The sequence below is a fragment of the Tamandua tetradactyla genome, chromosome 4 (assembly GCF_023851605.1).
Source record: "Tamandua tetradactyla isolate mTamTet1 chromosome 4, mTamTet1.pri, whole genome shotgun sequence".
NCBI lineage: Eukaryota > Metazoa > Chordata > Mammalia > Pilosa > Myrmecophagidae > Tamandua > Tamandua tetradactyla.
This window is the reverse complement of record NC_135330.1, coordinates 34,962,620-34,984,501: the sequence shown is the minus strand read 5'-3', so window position 1 is coordinate 34,984,501 and position 21,882 is coordinate 34,962,620. Positions and strand designations below refer to the sequence as shown.

Sequence of the window (21,882 nt, the reverse complement as noted above, 5' to 3'; positions counted from 1 at the left end):
TCTCCAGTCAGGATGCCACGCCACCAATCAACCAACATGACCCTGGTCAAGGTCACCTGTGACCGCCACGTTGCTAAGTCCAGTAGTTGGTCCTTGTCTTTCTGGGCCTTTCAACAACATTTGCTCTCCCCCTCCTTTTTAAAACACATTGCTCACTTGGCCTCAGGACCCAGCTCTCCTGACTAGGCTCCTTCCTGCTGGCAGATTCTCCTCCATCTCCAGGACCTCTTCTACCTGCTACCCTGGTGATTTTGCCTCATCTCATGGTAGTAAATGCCTCCTGTGTGGCTGCATCCCAAGCTTCCAGCTGCAGCCTAGGCCTTGCCCTGGAAGTCTACTCAACTGCCGACACAACATCTCTGCTTGGATGTCCAACACCAAACTCCTGATGTCCCCAGGATCTGCCCCTCCTTTGTTCTTCCCCATCTCAGATCCTGGCGAGGTCATTCCTCCGAGAGCTCCTGCCAAAAACCTAAGAGTTGCCCTTGACTCCTCTCTCTCTCTCTCAAGGATCTATCAGCAAATCCTGTTGGTTTTTCCCAAAATAATATCCAGAATTGGACCGCCAATCACTGTCTCCTCCATTGCAACTCAGTTCAAGCTTCCATGCCCCTCATCTACAGCAGCCTCCTAGCAGGTCACTGGGCTTCATCCCTGACCCCTCACCCTGTCCCCCACATAGCAGCCACATGGTTCAGTTAAAACCGAAAACGGACCATCTTGCTTCTCTGCCCAAGAGCTTCCAGTGGCTTCCATCTCGCTCAGAGTAAAAGCCAAAGTCTCTTCTCTTTAATGACCTACAAAACCCTACCCCATTCAGCTCTCATCACCTTTCTAATCTCGTCTCCTCCATGTTCCCCCTTGCTCATCCCACCCAGCCACCCTGGCCTCTTTGGGACACCTGCACTGTTCCTCTGCTCAGAACGCTCTTTCCCCAGATCCCTACATGCTCACTCCTGCAGGTTCCATGGGTCTCTGCTCTAATGTTACCTTCTCAGGGAGGCTGTTCTTGACCACCCCCACCCCCAGCTCTTCCTTTCCCTCTCCAGAGCACTCATCTCCAATAGACATAGTGTGTTTCTTTCTTTGCTTGGCAAGCTCCAAGACAGTAGGGACTTTTATCTGTTTTGTTCATTGCTGAATCCAGCACCTAGTTCAATGAGTATTTGCTGAATGAACAAATAAATGTCCCACTTCTATGGCTTGAATTAATACATAGTCCCCCATTTCTAGGTAAGGAAACTGAAGTTTGGAGAGGTGAGGTCACTTGCCCAAGGCTTCATGGCTATGAACGACGAAGCTGGGATTTGAACCCAGTGCCCTTCCTCAATGATGCGTCCCTTCTTCTTAGCACACATGTGACCCTTCCATTGGAGGACAGTCGGTGGGGGCAGCCCATGCCCCATCAGCCCCCCATGCGTGTGAGCTTCCGCAGCACGCTGCACCATCCCAAGGAAACAAAATACTGCATAACTTGATTTTATGCTTTAATTGCTTGGCGGTGATTTAGTGTCGGCCGTATATTTTTTTCCCAGCTGACACTTCCCTACATGTATTTCTTTTATCTATCACCACACTTGACAGGTAAGTTGCTGATATTTACTGTTACTGTATGTACCAATATTTCCAACATATATCACCGCCCACTCTAAGCCACAGCCATGTCACGGACGTGTAAAGTTCTGCCCGAGAACAGCCGGCTGACATAGGCGGGGCCATTTTAGGAAAAGGTCTGATACCAGAGAAATATTAGAGCATTGGGGGGTGAAGTGGGAGTGGGGACACAGCCCCACACACCTGCACACACCCACACATATATCTCCCAGCACCCCCACCACTCAGAATTGCTCCATGGTGCTCTGCTTTTTATTTGGGGGAGGGAGGTATATGATGCTTTGATTTTTAAAGAGCATTCCATTTTATTATTTTAAGATGAATGCTACTAAAAAAGCTTTATAAATAGTGATATAGTCCAACCCCCTCATTCCACAGAGGAGAATTCCACAGAGCCCCCTCTGAGGGCTCCACTACCCCTCTGGAGCCCTCAGAGGGGTAGTGACTTGCTCAGAATACACAGCTCAGTTAGTGGCAGAAAAGGGGTTGGCACCCAACTGTCCTTTTCCCTGGGCCGCACCGCCCCTTCTGCCCTGCTGGGGGCAGGTTTGCTTCCCAAGAGGCAATGGGGCATGCGGGACTCAGCTGAGTCTAGCCCCTCCCGCCCACCACCCTGTGTCTTTTTTTATTAAAAATTTTTTAATTTAAATTGTGGTTACATATAGCAACACAGAATTTCCCATTTTAAGCACACTTTCATGTGTACAATTCAATGGTATTAATTACATCCACCATACTGTGCTCCCAACACCACCAGCCAGTACCAAAACTTTTTTATCACCCCAAACAGAAACTCTGAACCCACTGAGCTCCCCACCCCAAACCCACTCCTGGTAACCTGCAGCCTGCTTTCTGTCTCTAAGAATTAGCTTATTCCAGGTAGTTCATGTAAGTAAAGTTACACAATATTTGTTTGTTTGTGTCCTCAAGGTTCGGCCATGTTGTGGCAGGTATTAGAACTCCATTCCTCTTTATGGCTGAATAGCATCCCACTGCGCAGTGCACGTGCACGTTTCATTCATCCGTTCACCTGTCAACCAGCACGCGGGTTGCTCCCCTGCATTTTTGTAAACGAATCAAGTGTGTAGTGTGCCCCTGCCATTCCACGTGTGCCGCCTCATTGAAATGCACACAGCTCTTGTCGAAGGGGTTATTATTCCCGTTTCACAGGTGGGGACAGGCCTGGGGGAGTCAGGACTAGCCCAATGTCAACCCCCCTCCCCAGGCACCTAAGCTGCCCTCCTCACTCAGGCTAATTCTCCCTGCGTAGGTGTTGTCTCAGCTGTTCCCAGATTCCCCTGTGCAGAAGTCCCACCTGGGGACCCCCCTCCCCCGAGGTCGCTGTGGGGTGCCCCTCTCTGAGAGAGCCTGTGTAATTTGCACCCTTAGCTGCTGGGGCATCGGAGGGTGCTTGTGGATTTGCTTCCCTGAGTCCCAAAGCCCCTCCGACACCTGAGGCCTCCTTTTCCAAAAGTGGGTGGCAGGACTGTGACAGGCAGGGGGACGGAGAGTCAGGACAGAGGTCCCCCCAACGCCCCCCCCCACACCTCTGTCCCACCTGCTATTCTCGCCCATGGCCCCAACACGCCACCAACCTCAGTCAGTGGCTTCCCCCTCAGGGTGGGGACGCGGAAAGGGCCCAGGGCACAAAGTGGCTGAGCACGGCTGACCCGGCCTGGGGCTCAGGAAGAGAAGCAGCAGGGAGTGGGGCTGCGCCAGCTGAAGGGCCCTTCCATGCGGGGCTAGGAGGTTTCAGGGAACAGAGGGGCCGGTGGCAGAGAAAGGCCTGGCAGGAGGAGGCGCCGGCGGAGACCGGAGGAGGGGCGTGGCAGCCAGGCGGAAATGCTGCCGGCGTGGCAGGGGCCTGAGCCCGGAGAGGCGGCGGGCACGCAAGGAGAAGGCGTGTTCCGGGTGGAATCCTCCGACTCGGTGTTCGCAGCGGGGAAGGAAAGCCAGCGCTCGGCTGCCACGCTGTGTTTTGCCTGGCGGGTGCCCAGGGTGTCTGCTCCCGCCTCCCTCAGATCCCACCTCGCCTGGGGTGGGGGTGGGGACCCGCTGGCGCCGCCCAGAAGCTGGTCCACTCCCAGGCTGATCTGCAACTACTTGGTTCCAAACCAGGCACCACCACCACTCTGAGCTAGAGAAGTCCCTGAGATGAGGGTCCAGGGATGCCAGTGGCCCCGGGGAAGCGCTCGGCTAAGTCCTTGATGACAGACTCGCGGGAACTCGGCGGGCCCCACGGCCGGCAGCTCTGAAGCTCCCAGACGCCCACCCGCTGCCCCTGTCTGCACCGGCCGATCCTCACCTTAAAAGGTTTAATTTGCTTAGCGAGGGAATGAGACTATAAACTAGTCAGAAATTATGGAAAGTCACATGTCAAAAAGACCCTCTCCCCATGCGTTCCTGAAGCAGGTTTTGCCAGAGCAATGTGTGTGTGTGTGTGTGTCTGTGTGTGTGTGTGTGTGTCTTAGCAGATGTGCAGTTATTGGAAATAACCGGGAGCCCAGCAAGAAGCCGGCCCCAGATTAGGCCCTCAAGGAACCCCAGAACTGAAGGGGCCTCTTCCTGGGGCCCAGGACAGGGCCCTCCTGCCACTGCGTGTGATGAGGGAGGGGCTGCAGGAGCCAGAGCTCGGGACACGGGGACAGCACGCCCCACCCGGAGCGGCCCCAGCTGCGCCCAGCCACCCACCCACCACCACCCGCCCACGTGCAAACGTGGCCTGTCCACCCGCATCCCCACGGCTCCGGGACCTACCCCTCCTTACAGAAATCCACCATCCTTATCAAAACGAGTCACCATGATCACCAAGCACTCTCCTTCCTGCAGCTTATACAGTCCTCCTATTAACTAAGGAAAAATAGACGTTTCCATTCTGCTCATGGAGGGACCTAGGCCGGGTGCTGTGCACTGAATGCAAACGCACCATGGCCACCCCCGCCCTCAAGTCCACCACGCGGCGAGCCTTGCCCCACCTTACCCGATGCCCTGTGAGTGTCTGCACGCTGCCCGGGGCAGAGGGGGGTGGGTATGGAGACCCTGGTCACCAGAGAGACTGGCCCAAGGTCACCACCTGTCCAGGGCCGGTGAACCACCCTGCGGCCCAGCCAAAGGCAGTGTCAGCCGGAGCTGCAACGCCCTGTTGTGGGCTGTGGGGACAAATCAGAGCCGCTCCCGGGCTCCCAAGGACGCTGCTTACCTTCCCTTGGCTGACAGCCACCCTTCTGGCCTGGAGATCCACTGGCTGGGGAGGGGACCCCTGGGGTGCCCCTGGAATGTCCGGTCCAGCCCGGCACAGCTTCCCAGTGAGGAAGGCCCCCCCCCAACCCTGTCCTAGGGTGGACCTCCTGGCAGTGTCCATCTCCAGCCTCCCCGCAGGGTGAGGGCCTCAGGTCAGGTGCGACACCCCAGAGAAGCAAGGAGCCCCTGCAGAGGGGTCGCCCTCAGAATGCCTCAGGCTGTCCCCCTCCAGCCGCTTCTGAAAGGGAAATGTGAGTATGCACCCCTGAAGGCTGGGGGCACAATTAGAACCGCCCCCCCCCCCCCCGCAAGCCTGAAGTGTCCTTAAAGGTTTGTGCTTTATCGTAAATGTTTGTATGAATGTTGTCTTCTCTTCGATTCTATAGCCATGTTTAATACAATAATCACTGGTTTGCTTCTCAAATCTTCAAGTAAGTCAACATGGAATGTTTATCCCGTGGCTCACTGCCCCGGCACGCTGCCATGTGCCCGTCCTTGCCCTGCTGGGTCACCCCCACCTCTGTCTGCACAGAAGCCATCTCAAGGGGGCAGTTTCCAAGCTGGCACATGGGGGGCATGGGGAAGCTAGGGCAGGCCCGGAAATGCTGACAAAGCTCCTGGCCCTGCCTGGACAAGGTTTTCACACTCTCTCCCTCACATTTCACAACAGCTCTGCGGGTGAGTATGAATTCCTCCTAAGGGAAGGAGGTTTAGAAAGGCCTAGGAACTCGTCCACTGACAAACTGCTAAAAAGCGATAGGATGGGCATTTGAGCTCTGTTGGACGTCACCAAACCACTCAGCTCATAAAAGAGCCCCCTTTTGTGAAATGCCCCTTGTGTCCCAAGCCTCTTTTAAAGCAGGCACTATAAGCATTCCCATTTTCTCCTGAAGAGGAAAGTGAAACTGAGAGATGTTAAGGAACTTGCCTAAGTTTGCGTGGCATCCAAACCCCACAGCCACTCACAGCTGGCATGTGAACCCCGTTCCTGGAGCAGAGAGCCTGCCCTGTCTTCACACTGCTTCAGAGGAAGGGAGCAGCCGGGGCTCCTCCCAGGCCTGAGTCAGTGGTGAGGAGAGAGACCAGAGCCCTGCTCATCCCCAGGCCTTAGGCCCTCTGAAGGAGACATGAGACCTATGGCCTGTGAGACGCTGGTCTGGAAAAGGTCCTGCTTGGCAAATGCAACACAAGGTGGTGCTAGCCTCACTGCTTGCGATTCCAGTTGTACCAGGCCTCAGAATGTCCTCTGCTCATGGGCCCTCCAGGTGCTGGAGCCCCCACCAGACCCAGACAAGGGCAAAGCCCAGCTACACTGCCTCAGTCAAATCGGTGCCTCTCCTCTCAAACCTCAGAACCTATTTCCTTTGGAGAAAGGGGAGTCAAAAGCCCAAGAAGCAAGAACAGCAAACAACAGCAAGAATTAACCAGTATTACGTGGGAAATGACTCCCAGGGGTGTGGACCTTCCTGGCAACATGGGGCAGAAATCCTAGAATGAGCTGGGACTCAGCATCAAGGGATTGAGAAAACCCTTTCGACCAAAAGAGGGAAGAGAGAAATGAAACTAAATAAAGTGTCAGTGGCTGACAGATTTCAAAAAGAGTTGAGAGGTTATCTTGGAGGTTTTTCTTACACATTATATAGATATCACCTTTTTAGTTAAGGTATATTGGAGAGGTTGAAGGGAAGTCCTGAAAATGTAGAGCTGTGTTCCAGTAGCCATGTTTCTTGTAGATGATTGTATAATAATATAGCTTTTGCAATGTGAAAAAAAAAAAAAGAATTAACCAATATTACTAAGCAAGACAAACTTCAACAGCCCCACTGGAAAAAAATGCAACAACCACTGGGTACAACCTCCTAATAATACTTCTTTCTTCATCTATGTGCACACCAACATCGCCCTCTGCTGCCAGGCATTAGTATTACCACACCTCATCCGCTGAAGGCAGACCTCCAGTTTTCCCTCATCCCTCCTCCACTTCTGAGGTTCACACAACTTCAGGAAGCATGCTTCATACTACATTCTTGATTCCCCAAACCGCACATATGTGAAGGATGTAAAGGAGCTATGCAAAGCAGAGCTTGAAACAAGCAAAGAGATTAAAATATTGATCCTGGAACTTACAACCACATTGTCGCAGAGATCAGCGAGGTCAGTGAATCCTGCCGCTGGCCTCTGAAAAGAGCTATGGGGCAGGTACCAAAATAGGACACAGGCTTCTCCCTGGCTGTGACCAGGCATCGTACAAATCCCAGGTCTGGTGGGTGAATTCAGGTGCACAGGTACCAAAATAGGACACAGGCTTCTCCCTGGCTGTGACCAGGCATCATACAAATCCCAGGTCTGGTGGGTGAATTCAGGTGCAGAGTGCCTGTCATCTCTCTAGCAGGCTGCCACAGATGTCACTTCTGCAGCCTAGTATGAGGACAAGGGGGTATCTAGGGTCCCAGTGCTCCCCAGCTCCTCCTGCCTCACTTCATGTCTCTGCTTACACACTGCATGTGTGCCCCACTGTGCCATCCGAGAGCAGGTGACATTTAATGCAGATACTCACGGCCAGGTATAGCCTGAACTCCAAGAGGGCAGGGAGTCCCAAGACCCCTGGCGATGGGAGGTGCTAGCTGCTCCACAGTCCCAAGTACATTGCTCTCTCCCTGCACCTCACCTAGGATGGGGCCTGCAGCTGCGCCCTCCCTGCAGCCACAGTCCTGGAGAGCTGGGTGGGGCCTCACTGCCTCTAAATTCAGCTGTCCTTATCCTGGCTAGCTCAGGACTGCAGAGTCACCCTATCTTCAGTTCTGATTGACCCTCCTTTGGCCAGCTTTAAATCTTTCCACACAGCACTTCCATCTCCTGTGGACTAGTTAATGGCCTGGTCTCAGTATTCAAGGGGTGGCCAACTCCCTTGCTTTACAAAAGGATTCAACTCTGGGACCATTCTATGAAACAGAGAAGTCCCGTGGAACAAGGGGAATCATTGTGGCTAAATAACGGGCCTGCACAGGGTCTCCCTAATTCACAGGACGGTGAGAAATACAGAAGAAGCTGGTCGCCAGAGCTCACCATGACTTTACTCAGTAATTTACTTCTTGCTGTGAGGAAGAACCCAGCGTCAGCGTATGGTCAAGACTCGGGAGAGTTGTTTACAAAGGACAGAAACTGAATAATATAAGGCCCTATCCTCAGACCAACAAGGAAGGTAAAACAGGTGCATGAGAATGCAAAACAAAGCAGCTTGTGCTGGGCCACTGAGAGAGAGAAGGGGGGTCCCCACCTACTGAGGAGCTTGGCTCTGATGGGACACCTTGAAGGGTGGAAATGGAGGGCATGCCATTTCCCCAAAGAGGGAACAGGCTGGCCGGGGTGTGGAACTGGGGAAATGCAAAGCTTACCTGGGGAAAGGCTGCACCCTGTTAGGTGGGGTATAGGGCACTGGGAAGGGAAGGACGGCTGGCACGGTGCTAACGCATCTTCCCTGCTTCTGTAGAAGGTAGTGGGAACGGGCTCATCTGTAGGGCAGGTGTGTGGGCTAGGGAGGGGGAGGCAGTGAGGACCCCTCAGGAGGTTACTGCTGAGTGGGAGTCCATAATGTTGCAAATGAGAAACAAGGGCTGCAGCACCAGGAGGTCCTGGAGTTGTACTGTTATTGGCAATCTTGAGCTTCCCCTCCCTGTGTCACCCCTCCCCAGCCCCACTCTAGTTGCCTCCTGGGTCTAGGGGCACCCTTTCTCGTTATCACTAATTCTCTCAATCCAATCTTACATCTGATGCTACTGCCTCCCTCACCACCTCCCCCTTTCCCAAAGCCAGAGCCAGTCAGTCAAGGTTGGAAAACAGGGCCCTGGGTGGGTGCTGGAGGGGTCAGAGGGGCTTCTCCGGCGCACGAGCACTGGTTAGTGGCCCTGATAGAGCTTGGTCTGCACCCCCTGGGCTGCCCACCCCTGCCAGGCTGGACCGGCTAGAATCCTCGTGGGCCCTGCAGTCTGAGCCAGGGGCACCCCAACACCTGCCCTGTCCCCGGATGGGCAATAAGATGATATGGCCTTGTGCCCATCCCTACACAAGGCTCTCCAAAGCGGGGTGGGGGCGGGGGGGGAACAGACGCTGGAGGGCGGGGTCCTGACCGGAGAAGCAGGGGCAGTCACCCAACCCGAGAGGCCAGGCCCTCTCACCCGTCCCTCCTCACACACACATCCATGCTCCTGTGTGCACATGGCCACACGCATGCCCGCGCGCGCGCGCGCACACACACACACTGAAATTCACCCCCTCCCGGCCTCTGGAGTCGCTGCTGTGGGGCTTGGCCTCTGAGGGGACAGGCCTGCCAGACGCAGGGGGAGGCAAACCCTTACAGCCCCTGAGAAAGGGTGTGGGTGGAGAGCACGGAACTGCGTAAAAACTAGAGTAAGGGGAAGGAGGTGAGAGTCAGGGGTGAGGGACGCAAGAGGAAGATGGGCACGGGGCAGCAGTACACGGACGAGGCTCACAGGAAGATTTCGACGGCTGGTCCCTCAATTCAAGTCATCAAAGCTTTGTGGGTGTGCCTGGGTTAGCGACCGCCCCGCCCCCACGCAGCGCACGCACACGCAGACGCGCGCGCACAGCGACGCAAGGAGCGCGCGCACGAGTGAGCGGAAGCGCCGCGGCGGCAGTCAGGGAAGCAGGTCGCTGAGCGTCAGCCAGGGAAGCCCCCGCCCTGGTGACCGAGACCAGCTTTAACACGCTTTTCAACTCATATTGGACTGGAGAAATTTGAGAGTCCTCAAAAATTCAGTCGTCACAGGTTTCACTTATCTTTCCTTTGGGAAGATTTGGGAGAAATCACGTCTGTGTCCGGAACTCGCCATTGCTCCTCCCAGTCTCCAGGACACACTTCCTCAGGCTGGGCTTATTTTATTTAGAGAAAGAATGCAGCACTTCCCCGGGGCTTGCTCATTTGTGCTGAACAAAACCCTGATGGGCCTGGGCGGGGGGTGGGGGGCCTCACCCCACCCCAGCACTCCTGGGGTGACCCGGGGCTCCCTCAGGGCTTAGTGGCTGACGACTCCTGCCCTTTGCCTTGCCGCTGCTCCAGCTGGCCAGCCAAAGTGCCTCGGGTCTCAGATTCTGGGAGGTCTCCTCTGACTCTGAAACTCCAACAGGATCCCCCCCCCCCCCTCCATGGATGCAGCCCTAAAATGAAAAATCCAGGACGTTTTAGTAACTAACATTCAGGTGTCAGGCACTGCTCTAAGAACTTTACCTGTATTGAATCATTTAAAGCTAATAACAACCCTATGAGGTAGGTGCTCTTATTATCAACCCCATTTTACAGATAAACTGAGGCACAGAGAAGTTGTTAACTTGCTTAAGAACACACAGCCAATAAGTGGTTTCAAACCCCAGGCCAGGGCTGGGCTCTTCACCATCACGCTAAAATGGCTCTTAGAGGCATGTTTCCATTTAAACTGACGGCACTGTCGGATCCTGGCTTGCCTCCTACTAAGAGTAACTCCAGGTATGCATTCCATCTAATGGTGGCATTCCAAGCCCATAAGGTCTTTGAAGCAGACTCTGGAAACCCAGTCATGGTGACTCCTCTAGATGCAGGGCATAAAACTAAGAAGCACGCTCTGCAAGCTGGGATGATACAGCCACCAGCCCTGAGGCATCATCTGATCAAGACAGAAAGTGGAATTCCTTTTAGGATTTGCAGAGATCCTGTCAGCCACCCAGGTGAATTGTGGTGAATTCCGCGCTTGTGCCCTCCCAGGCTTCCCACCCGGCCCCTGGTAGAACTCGAGTGGGGCAGAGACGCTGGGCCTCAGGAAGTGATGGGGCAGGCAATCAGAAGGGGCCCTCGATGGGGGGCCATCCCTCCTCCCCCGTGCAGCTCATTGCAAGCCTTCCCCGCAGCAGGCAGTGTCCTCCTCACCACACAGGACAGATGCAGAGCCAGACCTTGCAGGGAGAGGCAGGTGGCGCCCACAGTTCTGACTTACTTGAAGAAGTCCTCCTTGCAGTAGACGCTCCCGGCCCTGGAGAAGCACCTGTCGGCCAGCTGCATCTGGCAGTCTGCACACTTGAGGCAGGAGCTGTGCCAGTGTCTGTCCAGGACCTTCAGGATGAATTTGTCCAGGATATGCTGGTTGCAGCCAGCGCACTGGGGGATCTCTGTGGGGAGAAGAGAGAAAGAGAGGCAGTATGAGGCTTCCATACAGCCTTACCAACCAGACCAGGCTATTCTGGCTGTGGTGGAAATAGACACAGTTGTCCAGGTTGTACACTGCACAAAGGCACCTGGTTGAGAAGGCAGTTGCATACTGAAATCCAACTCTTGATATGCTGGCCAGGCTGTGCACACTGGCTTGGGGTGGCTTTGGCCCAGGGTGTGGTTGCCTGTTTCTAATTTGCACGAGGGCACGACAAAGCTAGCAGCGCCAGCTAATCCCATATTTGCCAGTTGCAACTCCACGGCCAGGAGGCCAGGAAATCCCAACAACATTCATCTGTTTCCATAACACTTTCACCATTAGATGAAACCTGTGCTAAAATAAGCAGCCACCAAACTGAACCCTGCCTAGGCATGAACTGAGAGATCAAACTGCTCATAAACCCAGTGATTTGGGGGGCAGGCAGTCGCTGAGATTCAGTCTTGAGGATACTCATGGGAATAGAGAGAAAATATTTTTTTAATTATTTTATTCATGAGTGTTTTAAGCCAGTCTGTTAATGTTTGGCATGCTTGCATAGGTGACATCTGAGCTGCCACCTGAAGGAGAAGAAGATGTGGGGGGATTTGTTGTAGGAAAGGGAGGAATCTGTGGAAAGGCCCTTGAGTCATGAAAGAGCTTCTTAAAAAGAAACAGACTGGCTCTTTGCAGCCAGTGCTGTGTAATGGGGCATCTCCTGGGACAACTGGTGGGCAAGACAAAGCCCTACCACAAGAAGTGGAGGAAAGTAGAAGCTAAGGTGCCCGGCTGCTGCCCTTAACCTTGGCCCCCATTGCACACACAGTACATGTACCAGGAGGCAACAAGAGGGACTGTGCCCTGAGATTGGACATGGAGAACTTCTCCTGGGGCTCTGAGTATTCTATTTGTAAAATAAGGATGCCTGACATTGTCTCCAATGCGTCCAATAATGAGCTGGGCTGCATCAGGACCCCAGAGAAGAACTTCACTGGGCTCGGTGCACACCAAACCAAGAGTGGTGTGAGTCCCACTGTGCGCCACTCCTGAGCCACAAGAAGGGGGCCAAGCTGACTCCTAAGGAGAAAGAGATTTCCAACAAAAAGTGACCAAAGAATATCCAGAAGAAATATGATGAAAGGAAAAAGAACATGAGGCTCAGCAATCTTCTGGACGAGCTGTTCCAGCAGGGCAAGCTTCTTGTTTTGAGACCAGGCCAGCATGGCTGAGCCAGTAAATGCTAGAGGACAGGGAGCTGGAGTTCTATCCAAGGAGAATCAAGGTACAGAAACACAGCCTCACCCCTCCCTTGTTAACTCATGAAATAAAGGTGTTTATTATTCTAAAAAAAGAAAAAAAAAGAAATAGACTGGAGCATGGTGAGGTACAGAAAATGGAGTCTCAGTATTTCGATGAATTGTGGCAGATACCACGGATTGGCTCAATCAACATCTCTTCCTAATGCACCTTCCTCTCTTACAGACCGGAAAGCTTGAAAACACTTTTCCGGACTCCCTTGCAGCTAGAGTTCAGAATGTAGAGTCTGCCAATCAGATGCACTTAGGAGAAACCTGAATTCCGAATTGAGTGAAATGTGGGGATAGCCAAAGAGCAGGCTCCCACTGGGCTCATGAGGATCTGGGCAGGGAATGTGAGAATCTGTGTGGTAATGTCTTGATCTGATGATTTTCACAATTGTGGCTAAGGCAACCACAGAAGCTGGTAGGTATTCCTGGAATTTCAGCCCGGAGCTGGTTCCACTGAGTTGAAAGCCAACTAATACCCGGTAGTTGTTCACTTTCCACTTAAATAGTGAAAGTAGATTCTGTTCTCTGCAACTGAACCCTAACCACTGCTAACTCTGTCCCTGTCCTGAGTGAATATCTATCCAAGGCCTGTTTCTCTGCCATCACGTCTTTACCAAGTTTTGAAATTTTGATGGTAATTTGAGTCAGTGAATTTGTTACAAAATCTACAAAATAGCCAGGCTCCCATGGTTAGAGGAAAAGCAGTGTCAGCATCTCTAGCTACTTTTCCCTGGACTTTTTTCCAAAAAGGACGTTAACAAATATATTTTTTTTTTTTTAAAAAAGCAAACCATAGAGGTAAAAGCATTTTGCATGCTATACTACCTTCCCAATATAGCACATCATGAAGCTGACAACCCCAGGGCTTTCTCGCCTCTATTATAAAGCACACATTTGCTAACTGCTTGTCTCCACATCCACCTTTTCCATTAGATGATGGGATCCAGGAAGGACAGGACAGTGTTTCTTTCTCAGCTTTGTATCCTCATTGCCCACCATGGTGCCTGGCACATGGGACTCATTCCACAGATGTTTATCGCTGAGTAAGTAATTGATTAAATCCTCTCTAATAAGTGCACCCTGAAACAGTCCCTCACTAGTTTCTCCTGTTACCCCCAAATGTCAACACGAGGGTTGAAACCAACCCTCTCTTGAATCATGCATGTTTCTCCAATCATCTCACATTGGTCATATCATGTTTATGGTTGTAACATTATATGAAAGTGTTAACATAAATGAATGAGTCTGAAATCACTGGAAAAAAATTAAACACATCTAAATATATCTAGAGAGAGAGCTTTTTCAAGTGTTAGGACATGTGCACCCCAAACTTTTGACAGGCTATTGGGACATTCACCAAACACCATCACCAGCCTTGTACATGCAAGTGCCCCCCGGACCCTGCAGTTAAACCCAGCCCAGCCTGCTCTTTTCACGACCTGAGCTGTCACCAGCATTTACTTGAAAGTGAGACCCACTTGATGCCTTTTGATCCCTTTCTCAGACGTAAATGTCCCATGAAAACTGTCAGGAGTCACACTCAGCTATTGACTAATGGGCTAGTTGTCCCAGTTCATATGAGATTATTTTTTCTTTGTAAAAAGTTTTCCTCCTTGGGAAATAAATTGTTCAACCAACAAGTTCTGATGTGTCTAGCAAAGTGCTAAGCACATGGTCGCTACGGAATTTCCATCTAATAAGAGGGGATAAGTAGGACATAGGGTTAAGACAATGGACTCTGGAGCCAAACTGCTTGGGTTTGGATCCTGCTGTGTTCTGTAACCTGGGACAAATTACTTCTGAGCCTCACTCTGCCTCAGGGGGCATGATGATGACAGCAGTGCCTCACACAACTATTGCGAAGATTAATTGATAACACATGAAATTCTCAGGACAGGGCCCTAAATACAGTAGGCGCTCAATAAGTGTTCACTATTATTTATTACTAGTCAAGGAGAAAAGAGTAACTGCAGTTACCGCATGTCGGATGTGTTGCTGCTGAGGAAACTGCATGTCAGGCATCTGCAGAGGAGTTCACCAGCTTTTTCTCGCTTTGCCCTTCCAAGAATCCCTGCACAGATGTCAGGACCCTCTTGTGGAGGCTCAGAGAGGGCCGGCGGCACACAGCAACCGGGCCACACGCGGGGACAGACCCTGCCTGTCTGCCTCGGTGTAGATGCTCCTCAGCCACAGCTCCCACCCCCACCCCAAGGTCCAGAAGGTTCCCTGAGGAGGTGGCCCGTGAGCTGGGGGAGAGGTCTGCATAAGCAGAGGGGACACTTTGAAGGGTGAGGGGTGGACAACAGGAGCTTCTGTGGTGGGACAACAAGGCCACCCTCCCGGGAGGAGAGGTTAAGGGGAGAGAGGGGACTCAGATAAAGAGGTTCAGGCAGGGCACCCAGTGCGGTCTTGCGAGCATGCTTTAGAGCCCTTGCAGGTTGCGCAGGGGAGAAAGGTTTGAGGAAGGAGGGGGTGAGGAAAACTGCCCGGGCAGCATTTAGCAGGGTGGGGGAGGGCAGGGGAGACCTACCGGCAGCCCTCCCGGGACAGGGAAGCGGTTTGAGGACAAACCCGGTGCAGAGCCTGCAGGAATCTATCAGCAGGACCAACTGTGGCAGCCGCCCGGCCAGCGCCGCCTGCCCAGCTGAGCCACCGGGCACCCCCGCGCGGAGCTTGCCCGCAGGGGCCGCAGCTCGCGTCACCCTGTCCCGAGAGCCCGGGGGCTTCTTTGTGTGAGCAAATGGCTGGATTCTCCACGGCAACTACCGACTGCGAGCGGAGCCGCCCCCGGGGCAGGCACATTAACTCTTTGAGATCTCGGACTTGGGGTCTCGTCGTCGATGGCCCCTGCGCGGGGAGCGCGGGGCTCCAAGTACCTCCTTCTGCACCTGGGCAAGAAGGGCCGCGGATTCCTACCTAATTGTTGTTGTTCGGCTTTCCCTCCGAGGAAAGCTAAAGCTATATTTCTCCTCCCAGCCACAAATGCATGAGGATGAGGTCGAGGATGTATGCCCATAAAATTTATTTCGAGCAAGGTATCTACCGGGAGACTTAATATGATGAGTATTCAAGAGAGAATACATTAGGGCTAATGTATGCAGGGGACGTCAGGCAGGGGAGTTTTAGAGGTGGTAAGCCAAGACAACATCGCGCTAAGGAACAACGCTAAAAGCAGATGAAACAAGCCAATCCAGCCTGGTGCTTGAAGAGGCTTCTTAGGCTGGGTCAGAATCTGCTCCCCAAACCAGGGATTGTCAAACACAGACCTGGGGACCCCCAAGCTGGGGTCCTTGGATCTGGTAATAATGTAAGGGACATACCAAGGGTGCATTTCAAGTTGAAAAATAAAAACCATTTCCACTGTATACCACTGCAGATTTTAGTTTTAAAAAAATGAATTTTTAAAAAACAAAGATAAATGTAAAAATGGCCTAAAAGATCCACAACATATCAATAATGATAATAAATCCAGGCATCATATACTGCCCACAGGTCCTGAATGCACCTTACCACACAACTTGGTGGGGAAAGCATTATTCCCATTTTACAGATGGGGAAACTGAGCTCAGAGAGATAAAAGTGCACAAAGTCCTACAATGAGGGAACCAGGATCTGCACCAAAAGCTGCTGCCTCTCTGTATGAGAGCTGGAGGGTCCCTGACATTATGTCCACCAGCTCCGGTGGAGAGAGGGGAATAGGACACAGAAAAACAGTCCTAAGGCTGTTCTGTTTGTAGCGACAAGGACGTAAGTAAGCCACTGGCACTTTTGCTCCCTAAGAGTTGGGTACATGGAAATATTTGAGGCACAAATTCAGATTCTCTGGTCAGAGGATCCCAGGGGACGGAGGGAAGTAGGAAACCCCTGTCCCCTTACCTCCTCCACCCCACAACAAGGTGACAGCTTGATTTAGTGATGGTGGCTGTCAAATACAGACCTATCCCTGCCTGGAAGGGATGGAGACCTGAAACTCTGATCCTACACTTCAGGCCCCATGTAATTAGTTAAATTAGTGTGAAATGTAAACTATCTAGGCTTTTCCCAAATAATAACAACATAAATCTTTATTTTTTATCTACAGTAAATTATTATTTTACAATTTGGAGAGCGTGAAACATGACAGAGCTAGAAAGAAAGTTGTAACCTGGATTTCCAAATCCCTAGTAAATTCAGCTTATTTCATGCAATAGTTAACATCAAGAAATTCCACTTTAAAAATGGAATTTAAGCAGATCCTTCGAGTCACTGAAATGGAATTTCATCTATAAACTCAGTTCCAATATGAGGAGTCATTTAATTTAAAATGAATGTTTTAATTTTATCTGCAAGTAAGCATTCTGAGGTGATGCTCTCTGCTGGGACTCTGCAAAGGGTAAACTCGGGTGTGAAAAGACAGCAACACTCCAGGAACAGCCAGGCATCTGCAGAGATGCTTGTATGGGGCAGGGTACACGTCCCTGTGTCCTGCTGAGCGACAGGACTCAAGACACAGACCCAGACCCACAGGGAGAACACCTGCACGTGCACGTACAAATACACTATCCACACAGACACACACTCAGAATCAGTATACACAGATACACACATATACAGATACACACACTCACATATACACAAAGACACACACATAGCACAGACACATATTCACATACACACACACAGAGATAAAATATACTCACAACTAAAGACACACACTCATACATACACCCAGACACACACATATGCCACAGATACGTACATACAAACACACTCACACACACACACACACACACCCTCATACACAGGCCAAAATATTGCCATCTGGAAAAAGCCAATTCTTCTGAAGTCCAGCTCTGTGGATGGAAAGACAGCCATCACTAAATGAGAGAGCTGTCCAACCCCGGGGCAGTGGAGGGGGATGTGAAATAGAAAACTAGGAAATGGAAACATTTCTACAAACATTCTTCTGAAGACAGCTCAGAGTGGGGTGAATTTGAAAGTGTTTAGTTCTGTTTATAGTTTAGACCTTCACATCTCTAGGTCTGCCAAATTGTTTACAATAAATCATAGATCATAGTTAGGCAGACCTAGGTTCAAATCCTGATTCTACCTCATCTGTGATCTTGGGCAAATAACTTAACCTTTTTGAGCCTTGTTTTTCTTAACTGTTAAATGGGGATCACTCCAGCAGTCTCCCGCAGTTGCTGTGTGATTGCATCAGGTATTATGAATGCAAAACACCAAACTCAATGGCTCTCTTCCTTTTTCATTCTCTCATGGCCAGTTGTCAACAAAATGAACCTATATATTAAAAGCGTATCAAAATTATTTCATTCTTCATTCCCCCCCCCCATATCTGTGTTCCCTCTTTCGTTCCTCTGCCCCCCTGGGAAACACTCAAAACTCTCTTACTACTAGGTCAGCTAGAAGAAGCACAACCCTTTCTAATCAACATAATCCCACGGTGTGAACAACAGATAATGCAATAGTACAAAGGTACAATCTGTTTGAAACAAAGAAATCTTGGGGAATCTTCTCTCCACAGAATGAGGGCAAAGTTACCAGCTTTGGCACCACCATCCCTCACCATGTGTGAATGGTGAGAGCAGGGAGACTGGTCCCCCCTGCCTGACCCTGCTTCGCTTTTGCTGCAGTGTATTCAGGTGAAAGTGGATTGAGTTCAAATTAAGGTTTGAGGCTTCCAGCATTTTTTCTGAAGACATTTTAAATGCCCAAAAGAAAAGTGACTATTTCTAATTTGATATTCATCCCTTTGCTTGTAGCTATAATCTACTTCTTCTTCAAGGAAGCTTATAAAACTCATAACATGCTACGCAGCCTGCAAAGGTCCTGAAGTGCAGTGGGGGAGTAGGGGGTGGGAATGGGGGTGGGGGGGCTTACTGGGCTCACCAGAAAGTGGATTCCATTTTTAAATTCCTGAATTCCTCCATTTGTGAAGGTTTAGAAAGCTGGGCAGTGGGATGTGGAAAAGTCTGATGTGGTCAGTGGAAGAGCAAATTGCCCATACCCCTCTGGTGACACATAATAAATATTGTGCATCTTTATTTCCCACTCACATTTCTTCATTTCCAAGAACCTGATCTCAAAGAACCAGGGGCCACCATGAAACATTTCACAGAGGACTTTTGTCATTGTTTATTTGATTGAGTTTAATTCTTTGAAAAATGGTGCTTTTATCTCTTTGGTCAGAAAAGATAAACAGAGAGTTTAGAGGAAAAAAGCATTTCTACTAAAGAGACTAAAACTAGAACCAGCCCACAGCTGGCATGATGACAATGACTTTAACATGTATTTTAAGAAAGTGCACCTTCCTGGGGAAATGAATCAGAATTTCAGATATTTCCATTGGGATCATAATGCTGATGAATTACTTTGGATATTTTTAAGACTAACTTATTTTTTTCTAGTAGGAATAGCTTCATTTAATTAGGCTGTGGAATCAGATTAATATTTTATATCAATTAGGCTATGATGTGTCACTTTGGAGTTTGGTAAGGCATTGGTTTTTAACTGCCTTTTGGACGAGAAGCATTCCTGTGTTTCACAAACCACTTGGCTTAATGCTCAAGAAATGGTTTTCCTTACTCCTTTCAGGAAAGGAGGGTAGGGTATGTGGGAAACGCATCCAGGGCCCCCTGTTCCCAGCCCCGCCACACCATCCTAAAACACGCTGGCGGCTCCATCTGTAAAATGGGAATCCTAATCCTCTTCTCGGAGTACTTTAAGATTGCGAGAGCGGTGAACTTTGACAAGAACTTTCAAATCTGCAAGCTCATTGACTCTTCCAACGATCCTGTGAAATGGATACTATCCACATTTGAAGCGTTACCAGAATAAGGGACTTCTCTAAGGGTGCCCAGTTGGGGGTCAAACTGGTAGTAGAACATTCTTTTTTCTCTGGGGTGGATTTTGGGGCTGACTGAGGACCACGCTTTCAACAGGATTCACGAACCCCTCTCTATCTGGAACTTTCATCCCAAATCCTTGTGCCATCACTCCAGGAGTAAGTAGGGGTTTTTGTTGTAGTTGTTATTGTTGAAAATGTTTATTGTGGTAACATACTCATATGCAAAATTTCCCATTTTAACCATGATTAAGTGTACAATTCAGTGATATTTATTACATTCACGATGTTGTGCTACTACTATCACCATCCATTACCAAATTTTTTCATCACCCCAAAGAGAAACTCCCTATCCCTTAAACAATAGCTCCTTATCCCGTCTCCCACCTGGTCCCTGGTAACCTCTAATCTACTCTCTCTGTGAACTGCTTATTCTAGATATTTCATCTAAATTGACTCATACAATATTTGTCCTTTTTGTGTCTGGGTTATTTAATTCAGCACATGCTTTCAAGGTTGACCCATGTTGTGGAATGTATCAGAACTTCATTCCTTTTTACAGCTGAATAACGGGAGTAAGTAGCTTTTTGAGCTCCATCTTAAATAACATTTGGCCAAAATGTGTTTTCAAAAACATCTCATTTTATTTATTTGTTAAGTTTCTTTGCTGGTTACTTACTGAAAAGAAAAGCCAATTGGAAGCATTAAGGAGAAACATATATAGTCGAAATAATACTGTACAAATGTTTTTATTGGAATTTGCCGTTCCTTTTCCATATGTAAGGGAGAAAAAACAATCGTAAATAGCAGATATTGCTGCTCATTTGCCTCAGGTTGTCAGAGTGAGAGAAGGAAGATGGTTTTCTAAAAGGCAGGCTTGGGAAATACTCTGGGGGAGGGGCTCACTGATTTAGTCAGGCAATAATTAATTGTACATTGTATGGATATAATACCCCCGGGTATACCAAGTCATGGTATGCCTGCCTAAACTCATCTCTAAATTCTGGAATACTCAATTTCAAAAATTATAATAGAGGTATAGTTAGATTAAAATAAAATTAATTAAAATTCCCATTACTGGAGCAATAGTTCAGAAATAAAACTTTCCCATTCGAAATTGCCACCATCATTGCTGACAATAAAATCCTATTTTCTGGTCACAGCTCCCTTTTAAAATCACCTGATAATTATAACTGGGAGGCACTGATTTCTCTTTGCAGTCTACACTCTGGGAAAACCTGACCCCTAGGATCCAGCTTACATGACAAATCATGACAAGATGTGTCTGTGGTTATTTCCCCTCCTGGCTCTTTGTTTGCCTTCCCCCCCCCCGCCCTCGTTAGAGACAGTTCACATTTATTGAACAATTTATAGTTTCCTTTTTTAGATTCTTCCTTATTCTAAATCAGTGTATCTTGAGAAGACCATGACATCATTTCACAAAAATGTTTTCTAAAATTCCTCCTAAAGGATCCTCATAATCTAGGAAAAGTAATCTCATAAAAATCATGCTGAAGCATGAAATTCCTTTATCAGTTTTTTAAAACTTAGAGAAAAGTCACATTGGACATCACAGTACTTCATGACAGTGACAGCAACATTAAACATAGTGAGGTTGCACCAGCCATAATATTCCAGAATATTGGGAAATTTTTCATAAAAAACTGGCATTACATTTAAGGTAAGCTATATTGTCAATGATAATTATATCCACATATATACTTAAAACGTGCATCAATCCACCTGCATCTTGCTAATTTCTAGTTTTTTCCTAGTCTGTCTTGACAAATGATTAAAACCAGAAAAAGTCAGAAAACCCTTCTATCAGAAATGATCACATCTAAAATTGTCTTTTCCTCTACTTTCCCAAGGGAATTCTTCCCTACCAAAGTCCGTGTATTCTTTTTTCTGCTTAGACTACTCAACAATAGCATTCTGTTCAAGTAAAGAGCAAATTCAAAAGTATCCTGGATATTGTGAACCGTTGATTGCATATCATGTATGGACTGTATGTGTGTGAAGACTTGTCAATAAAAATATATTTTTAAAAAAGTATACTGGAGAAAATTTCGATGTTACCATCTTAAGGCTGTAACTGGAATTAAATTTTAATAGAAGTAGCCCTGTAGCAAATGAAACACACAGTGTGAATACGTATTTGTGGATTCCGGATTATCTTCTAGATTATCTATTTACACAGAATTAGTATTCTTCGGTAAGATATTGAATATTCTCAGTAATTTAAAATAAAACAGATAATTACATTAAGCACACCCATGATAATCTATGAAAATGCTGTGCACACATCTCTTTTTCCACTTCATTTTCCCATTTAATCATTGCTAAATCACCACAATGTACTTTTCCAATGTCTCATTCTGTGGCAATAGTCCATATGTTTGGCAATCTCTCCCTCACAAGATGAAACTTTCAATTAATTTGGCTGCAAATTTTGTCTCTATTAAGCTATTTCCAGAACCAGTCCCTTAACCCCCTAACATTATAATTAAAGCAAATTATACTTTAAAAGCATTTAGGGGTGAGGTACCACAGTAAAACATCTTTTGCTAGAACCGGACCTGATAGAGGGAAGGGGGAGGAGTTGGAGATCTGGAGGAAAAATCCACCAAAATAACAACAGGAATTAGGACTTGCCTCCCGAGATGGTTTTCCAGTCTGCCACTAATAGAGTTAACTCAAAGTA

At 48.9% G+C, this 21,882-nt stretch overlaps 1 protein-coding gene and 1 pseudogene across 1 annotated transcript in view; one reads left to right on the top strand and one right to left on the bottom strand.

Annotated features, from left to right (window-relative positions):
- Positions 1 to 11,341, bottom strand: part of LHX4 (LIM homeobox 4) — a 28,766-nt gene extending 17,425 nt beyond the window's left edge. Inside the window, exons 1-2 of the mRNA XM_077156785.1 lie at positions 11,161 to 11,341; positions 10,839 to 11,010 (exon numbers count right to left, since the gene is read on the bottom strand). Coding sequence (XP_077012900.1) covers positions 10,839 to 11,010; positions 11,161 to 11,341 — 353 coding nt within the window. The remainder of the gene's footprint in view (positions 1 to 10,838; positions 11,011 to 11,160) is intronic.
- Positions 11,342 to 11,807: 466 nt separating this feature from the next.
- On the top strand, positions 11,808 to 12,592 carry LOC143680204 (small ribosomal subunit protein eS8 pseudogene; annotated as a pseudogene).
- Positions 12,593 to 21,882: the final 9,290 nt, after the last annotated feature.